Source organism: Osmia lignaria, chromosome 6 (genome assembly GCF_051020975.1).
Source record: "Osmia lignaria lignaria isolate PbOS001 chromosome 6, iyOsmLign1, whole genome shotgun sequence".
Taxonomy (NCBI): Eukaryota; Metazoa; Arthropoda; class Insecta; order Hymenoptera; family Megachilidae; genus Osmia; species Osmia lignaria.
In genome coordinates, this window is record NC_135037.1 from 1,669,783 (window position 1) to 1,678,453 (window position 8,671).

An 8,671-nucleotide genomic window follows, 5' to 3' on the forward strand; every position below is an offset into this window, starting at 1 on the left:
TTGTTCGTAGGAAGCAAATTTCCTATAACAATCTAATAGATTATTATCAGGATAAACCTATTCTGAAATCAGATATTTCAGGTATAGATATTGAACTTAAAACCAAGTAAAGCTGAGAAAATATGATTTTTTTGAGTTTGTAACTTTGTGTATTGGTCTCACAATTTACTTGGTTTTATTGGTAGAAGCATAGAGACATTAATTTTATCCCTAATTTGACATATTTGAAATATACCCTAGAACCATTCATGAAATCCATACGTTTTAGATAAAAATATGCTTCGTGAGAATTAAAATAATACAGTAAGAAAATGAGTGATAACTTCTGAAAATTTCCACTCGTTGTATGATTAAATTCATCTTGCAATCATTGAAATAAATGTAATGATAGTTCTATAGCAAGGAAAGGTAGTATGCTGCATAATCAACGGAGACTACCTAAAACTGAGCGTAGTTAATGAAAGTTGCGATTGATGGTATCATAGTTTGGCAAATGTAGATTACCGAAAGAAAGTCTACGTAAATCCTTTTTCGATTTTATTGTTATTACTGACACAAGAATTTAATTATACACAAATTTTTCATATGGATTAAACAGTTTATCGAAATTTCAAGTGATCCGAGTATAAGAGTAATATCGATGCGTATAGATAGTACGACATAAATGACAGTGATGTATAGAAAATAAATATCTTGATAAAAATGACGTGGTGAAGAGAACCTTATCGTTTTACAAAACCATCGAAGAAATTGCAAGGTACGCGGCTTTTTCTACTTGATAATTCTTTCCGATTTATGTTGTTTCAAGTATCTGGGACATGATTAACATAATGTATTTAAAATGCCGATTGTTTCAAATATAGTTTTGAAGATGATTGAAGAACATTTTTTGTAATCAAGAAGCTATTTTAATTATGCTACTTACACACAATCCGAAAAAGGTTTTTACTATCTATTGTTACGTATTACGTATTATGAAATTATCTGCTATTATAATGATGGCTAATATTTTTGTACATTTGGAAGGTGTTTTATGTAAGGCTAAGAAAAATGTTCTATTAATAAAAAATGAAAGAATTATGTGCATATTTTTGAATGCTATTACAGATATACATTTCAACATTCAGTTTCTGAGATTATTTAAATTCTTAGTTTTATTGTTTTATCATGAAAAGTTATTTTAATTCTTTATTGAAGTTTTATATTATACGCATCAAGTACTTTATACATAAATGTTAAGTAATCAAGTACATGAAACAGGATGGAGGAAAGTACAAGTTCTGAAAATGTTTGGTGTAAAAGTAAAGCTGAAGAACAAAATAGCTTGTACCATGAAGAATCTATAACTCAGTCTATGGAAGCTAGTTCTACTTCTTTAGCAGATATATTTAATACTGCATTTACATCAACAGTTGATCCATCTCCGCAATCAAGATTTAATTCAGGTATAGACAGAATGAAAATATTAAATCTAACAATTAATTTCAGTAAAAACTTACTGAATTATTTTCATTGTAGCTAATGAAATGGAGTATGAACATCTATTCGCAGAGAGTGATATAGAGGATTCAGATGTAGTACCTATTAACCGTTATGTAAATTCACCGCATCATCCTACTCCAGATAATGCTTTCGTTTGTGGAAGTTATTTACGTGCACCTGAAGCTGGAGGAGGAATTTTACACGAACGTGATCCTCCAGTGAAACATAGAAGTAAAAAAAGGGAGGAACATAAATTAATCAATCAATCAATTGATCAACCAATTGATAGTTTAAGCGTAGCTGGCCCATCAAGATTATCAGATGGAATTTCTAATAGGTATTAGTTTAAAATGATATTTTTCTTACTACTTTCTTATTGGTCTCATTTTTACCTTTCAGCACAATCAGATCAACAGCCAGCAATGGAACCATTTTAAGCAGAGTTATACAGAACATTGAAAATGACAGTGCCAATGAACCCAATACTTTATATCATTCAGTTTTGCCAAATACAATTAATCCTCAACAGCAGTCGATCCATACAAGTATATTCACATTTTTCATATTGTTAAATAATAACATTTTATTATAAACTGTATTTAATTTCGTAATACAGGAAACGATGATACACCATCAGCACCAGATCTGCAATTGGATTGGTCATCGAGTAGTGACGACGCTACCAGTAGCGATGACGAAGATGGCTCGGTTGAAGTCCTTGGAACAGTAAATCATAATAACAAGGTAAGATAAACATTTAAATTTTAATGCTTTGTTAATTTTTAATACAATACGTTTTATTGTATTTTAATAGCAAAATTCTGTACAAAATAACGAAGAGGGTAATCGTCCGGTAACTGTAGTTGATTTAACCGTGGAATCAGATGAAGAACATACTCCACCTACGCCAACAACTTCAGTAGTAAATCCAACAGATTATGTACATAGGTACTAAGAGATAATTCTTTAATATATACATATTCTTGTATTAATTTTAATTATTCCTTTAGTGGGAACAACTCTTATTGTATGCATGGCACACCAGACTACATGTACCATAACAGGTGTATGCATCACAATTATAGAACTCCAGTTCCAGTTATACCTGTAGGATATGGAGTACCAGGTAGTATTTTCAAGCTGTAAACACAAGTAAAATAAAACATTTTAAAATATCTTTCATAGAATTATTCTTAATTTTCTTTAACATTTTTACAGATATTTTACAAATAAGACCGCGTATGCATCCTGTACAAGAAAGATTATGGAGGATACAGCAGCGTGTACAAGAAGTACATAGGAGATGTCAATATCCAAGATTTTCGTCGCATCACACGTTAGTATCATATTAAATCTGTATAATTTTATGTAATGTCATAATTTACTTGTTCAGTAGCACATCGTCGTGTAATCCGCACGTGCATCAAGCAAACCAGCACACGTGTAATAACGGAAATTCTAATCCCCCGAATAATCGTTGCAATGGTACGGAAAATATGACCTACGTGGAAAATTATCTTCCGTCTCCGATATTACCACCACCACAGCAACCTACCGTTTATAGTCATCCAGAAGCGAGAGGAGCACCGAGTTTTAGTCCACCTTGTCCCGTGCAACCTGTTATGGTAATTCAATATTTTGAGTACCTTTTTTCAGAAATTTAGGTTTCATTCAGATGATTTATATTATTTTATGTGTGTAGGAAAATTCTTTGAGTGGTGTTGTAGAAATGGAACCAACACCATCAGTATTGCCCCCAATGTCGGTTCATCCATATGTACATCATCATATGTATCATTATGGTCCTCACCGAAGACAACCCGGGCCACATATTCATATAAACTGGTTGCCACATCCTCCTTTGGTACGATTTTAAATATAAAATGTTGAATAAATGTTTCTCTTATTTTACATATTTTGTGTTACATATAGCAAGGATCTGGGGCTCATGATATGATGCCATTTTCACCTTTGAGTTCACTTCACATGCGCCTTGCATACAATTTACGACGTATGGCTCACATTAGTTGTGGAGCAACTCAGGAGTCAATTGAAAATCATACATTCCGCCATAAGTACAAACGGGTAATGAATAATAATAAATACAGTTACATGTATATTAATTATCAAAGTATCATTATTCATTCGTGTTTATTGTTTGTTCTGGCAGGTTAAGAAAGTTGAAAATGGTGAAGATGCTATAGAAAAGTGTACTATATGTTTGTCTGAATTCGAAGACTGTGAAAGTGTCAGGTAGAGATTATTTTCTTTATATGAATATAGATGAGCGATATTTATAGTATCTTCCAGTCTAATTTTATTTGTAATATTTTTTTCATAGGAGGCTTCCATGTATGCATTTATTTCACATAGACTGTGTTGATCAATGGTTATGGACGAATAAACGCTGCCCTATATGTCGAGTGGATATCGAAACTTTCCTGCATAAGGAACTTGCCAGCACTGCATAGTTTAAGGTTGATTTTATCCAACTGTTTTCGTTTATAAATATAATCAGGTAATATCCACATCATTTAAATACTTTGAGATATCCTAATCATGGGTAATCCCATTTCTGACAATGTTATGGATGTTGGTGTAAAAAAAAATTTCACTGTGAATAATCAAAATATGAATAACTAAAATAGAACTAAGTTCCTGGAGTAGTAGGGGAGGTTTGTTTTGATTTAACATTATTATCCTTGCATTCGTTTTATGGGTATTAATAATGCTGTATATAATGAATGTTAGGTTTGTTACATGTTATTAATGAAATTTGTATTTTTTTTTTAAATGATTTGTCGCGTACATAATGCTTCACGTAACAACAAATTGTTGAAATTATATCAAGCATTTGAAATCATATATGTCTTCACGTTTATTTTTATCCAACTTTTTCATTACTTGTAATAAGAAAAGAAGATGTTAATTATTGAAACCTCTAGGCAGTTGCCAATTATTGTGAATTTTTTTTTAATAGAAACCGAAAAAAATAGCAGATGTAAGCTAATAAGAATCATACAAAAATAGTTTATTTCTGAATAATAGTAATTCTACTGGGTGCTATATTGATATAAATTTTATAAACACTAAACATGTATTAATAATTTATGAAGAAGTTACAAGTTCCGTATTGGAACGATTCTTTGAGGCTATATGTGTAAATTTTCACTAAGTTTTTATATTAAACGAATTTTTTTATTAAAATTGTACTTGTTATACTTAAATAAGTAATTGTAAAATTTAATCAGTTACAAGTAATACGTTTTGATATTTTAAATTTTCAAATTTCTTACGGTGTATAAAAGAAAAAAAAAACGTAATGAACTTTAAATAACACCAAATTTTACAAATAGAGTAAAGTCTTCATGAAAAGAGTTAATATAAGTTGGAAATAAAGAGCATAATAAAAAAAAAAATATAAAAAACAGTATAGATAAAATTTTAATGAAATAAGTATAATTAAATGCATACAACTACTAATATTATGTAATGTTGCTGTATATTATTATTGTATATATCAAAACATAATAACATAATATATATTACATATATACATCTATACAGTGACATTACATAAAACACTTTCAGCAGGCATATATCAACTACGTGCAGTGTAATTTTATAACTTCATTTTATATATCAATGGCAGGAGTTAATTCGTCTTATTCAACATAATAATAACGATTTTCACCAAGTGTATTTTCAACATTCAAATGAAAAGCAGACTATTTTCACTTGTTTTTTATACAAATAATATAAATGCCTTTTCAAAGCAAAGATATCTGATAAAATATCCTTGATTTTTATACTGAAAGGAAAATGTTATAGTGCGAATGATAATTCTCACTTAATTATTAGCTGTAAGTAACATGTTTATGTGATGATTGTTTGATTATAGCACTAGAGAAAGAAAATAAAAGGCAGTATAATGTAAAATGTAAATGTTAAACTAAGTCAACAATTTAAGGCCGTTAAATTGATCGTGCAAACTTTCTCAGCCTAATTAGCGAAGCTAAGCCAAAGATATAAAACCTAAACTAAAAATTAAATACTCAATTATCATTCTTGAAGTATTAAAACATACACGTACGTACACACTGGTTTCACAAATTCTAATTACATTTCTATTCAAAATTTTCATTATATTAAAATAGGTTCATAAAGAAAAGCTCATTCTCTGTGCATAATGGAATATCAAGATATCAGATGTATATTTTAATTCGTAACTATTCAATGAGATGAAAGCTTTGCTGTTACATATAAAGAAATTATTGTAGAAATTATTTACTGCACTCTGCGGGCCTTATGTAATATTAGATATGTAAATAGTTACTAGATTACAATGTAATCAAAAATGACACTGAAATGATAGAAAACAGCGATCATGTAAACAAATGTACTATCATTCAGAACTTCCAATACCTAACATTAACAAAGGGCTAATTGAAAAGCTCTACTATTAACATTGTTAAATGTACCAAATCATTTAATTGTGAAAATATGATTCTGCATAGCGTTTGCGACATTGATCATTGATCATTTTCATACGGTAATTCGGTTTAAGGGCAGTGTATATTATGGAAGCTACGTTAAAATTGTAGAAACAAATTGAATCATCGGGAATGTTAATTTTAATTGTAAAACGAATGATTATTTAACGAAACATCACGATCACTTTACACTTGTGTAATTTTTTTTTTATATAAATCATAGGATTTTGATTTATTGAATCAAAGTTGCAAGATTTTCAATGGAATTCCCACATAAAATTATTAAATAGGGAAAAAGCGAAATGTTTGTTCTATGAATAATATTGTTTTACAGAATAACAAGTAAGTGTGTTTAACAAATCATTGTAAATATCGAGGTACTGCGTTTTTAATGATTTATAATAATTTATTAAAGTATTGTATTATTGGTATCGCCAAAAAGAAAATGGGAATCCAACGTTTGCATATTGTAATAGGTTGACAATTTCTTCAAAGTCATTGTCGAAACGCGTTTCTCAGCAATGTAATCAACATTGTTAAGAAAGTTTCATTCCACTGCCATTAATGGACAATGATTCAAAAGTAACCAGCAGAAAGTCTACATGTACGATTACTCTATCTGATTTATCGTTTTAAATACAGGATCGAATAAAAAAGTGTATGTTACAGCGTTTAACATGTAAATTTTCTGTTCAACAAACAAATGCGAGCGCGTCATAATGCTTTTCTGTTTTATGTATAAATCATTGAGAATGAACGGACGTTCAGAAAGTTTCTGAGAGAACATCGTATATTAATGATTCGAGTATACGTGTATAACAAATAAAAAGAAAGGGTATAGCAGGATAAGATAGTCAAAAGTGCCCTTGAGCCGAATTTGCTTCGCAATGCACCATTCGATAGCATATCCCAAAAAACCATGGTACACCAAGTTTCAACCCTGTACCTCAACCGGGAGGGTAGTTACAGGGTAAGAAAGAAAAAGTAGTTTTTGCCATATTTTCCCTATTAAATGGCATTCAAAAAATCTGAAAAAATTCTAGAATATTCTAGCCATGTTTCTTTATGATTGTGAATTTTCTCAGATTTTTCGGTTGCAAATCCTAGGCGTGAAAAATCAAAAACGCAAAAAAAAGTCGAAAAATAGAGATTTCGGGTAGAAGCTTTCGAGACACTAGATTTTTACTTTTACAGTAGTTAGATATTAGCATGACTGGTGTCCTCAATTTTTTTCAGATTTTTCATTCTGGTGCGTCAAACCGAAAAAAATCAAAAACCGATATTTTCGATATATTTCGTGCGATAACATGAGAAATACTTTCAATTTCTACATTTCCTTTACACACTTAGTGCATTATGTGATTTCGAACATTTTTGCACTGGATGCAGTAAAATCTGAATGGAGAGAGTGAAGTTATTATAAATAATTGAAAATTACGCACCTTATCCTCTAAAATATTAGAAACTTTTTCAACGTCGCCGATGGATAAGTCGGTAAGGTGTCCGACTATGGAACCGCTGGAAACTTTTTGTCACGAGTTCGCGCCCCATGAATGTACAATTCTATTTTTTGTCATGAAACAATTTTTTTTTAAATTATTAATCACATAAGAATACACAATAATCATTTAATAACGTATGAAAATAATTTTGAAATATTTTATTATTAAGTATACATAAAAATCAGTGATACACAACCGACTCTTTGGCTATATGTACAATTAAGGTAAAATATACATATCTGTATTGATTTCAATATCCATCATAAACCAACAACCACACAACTTTTCAATTAACAAAATATTGGGAGCTATCCGTAATTAGAACAGTACGAAATCAGAAAATCGGTAGTGCACCACTTATTTTTATGTATACTTAATAATAAAATATTTCAAAATTATTTTCATACGTTATTAAATGATTATTGTGTATTCTTATGTGATTAATAATTTAAAAAAAAATTGTTTTATGACAAAAAATAGAATTGTACATTCATGGGGCGCGAACTCGTGACAAAAAAGTTTCCAGCGGTTCCATAGTCGGACACCTTACCGACTTATCCATCGGCGACGTTGAAAAAGTTTCTAATATTTTAGAGGATAAGGTGCGTAATTTTCAATTATTTATAATAACTTCACTCTCTCCATTCAGATTTTACTGCATCCAGTGCAAAAATGTTCGAAATCACATAATGCACTAAGTGTGTAAAGGAAATGTAGAAATTGAAAGTATTTCTCATGTTATCGCACGAAATATGTCGAAAATATCGGTGTTTGATTTTTTTCGGTTTGACGCACCAGAATGAAAAATCTGAAAAAAATTGAGGACACCAGTCATGCTAATATCTAACTACTGTAAAAGTAAAAATCTAGTGTCTCGAAAGCTTCTACCCGAAATCTCTATTTTTCGACTTTTTTTTGCGTTTCTGATTTTTCACGCCTAGGATTTGCAACCGAAAAATCTGAGAAAATTCACAATCATAAAGAAACATGGCTAGAATATTCTAGAATTTTTTTAGATTTTTTGAATGCCATTAAATAGGGAAAATATGGCAAAAACTACTTTTTCTTTCTTACCCTGTAACTACCCTCCCGGTTGAGGTACAGGGTTGAAACTTGGTGTACCATGGTTTTTTGGGATATGCTATCGAATGGTGCATTGCGAAGCAAATTCGGCTCAAGGGCACTTTTGACCAT

At 30.3% G+C, this 8,671-nt stretch overlaps 2 protein-coding genes across 6 annotated transcripts in view; one reads left to right on the forward strand and one right to left on the reverse strand.

The window, feature by feature from the left end:
* Positions 1-270: 270 nt before the first annotated feature.
* Positions 271-6,192, forward strand: LOC117601401 (uncharacterized). 4 transcript variants are annotated; one of them, XM_034318095.2, is made up of 14 exons: positions 271-757; positions 864-1,035; positions 1,261-1,445; positions 1,519-1,819; positions 1,882-2,027; positions 2,099-2,226; positions 2,297-2,430; positions 2,493-2,608; positions 2,701-2,818; positions 2,879-3,107; positions 3,185-3,346; positions 3,415-3,567; positions 3,653-3,735; positions 3,824-6,192. In XM_034318095.2, coding segments are annotated over exons 2-14 (1,887 nt in total). In that variant the 5' UTR covers positions 271-757; positions 864-1,033; the 3' UTR covers positions 3,954-6,192. The 4 variants fall into 4 exon arrangements, with proteins under 4 accessions (XP_034173986.1, XP_034173983.1, XP_034173985.1 ...); XM_034318092.2 differs by having other exon boundaries at positions 272-757; positions 2,876-3,107; XM_034318094.2 differs by having other exon boundaries at positions 272-757; positions 864-941; positions 2,876-3,107.
* The window catches only part of LOC117601403 (organic cation transporter protein), a 48,623-nt gene continuing 42,179 nt past the window's right edge, over positions 2,228-8,671 (reverse strand). The window contains exons 15-16 of one of the 2 annotated variants that reach the window (XR_004580689.2): positions 3,038-3,099; positions 2,228-2,622 (exon numbers count right to left, since the gene is read on the reverse strand). The gene's annotated coding sequence lies outside the window, so the exon portion shown is untranslated. The remainder of the gene's footprint in view (positions 2,623-3,037; positions 3,100-8,671) is intronic. The other variant, XR_004580693.2, reaches the window with a different exon arrangement.

Excerpts from the sequence above, each read along its gene's own strand:
- LOC117601401 (XM_034318092.2), top strand. Across the intron at positions 1,820-1,881 it reads TCAGATGGAATTTCTAATAG|CACAATCAGATCAACAGCCA; the intron begins GTATTAGTTTAA and ends TTTACCTTTCAG. Across the intron at positions 3,568-3,652 it reads TCCGCCATAAGTACAAACGG|GTTAAGAAAGTTGAAAATGG; the intron begins GTAATGAATAAT and ends TTGTTCTGGCAG.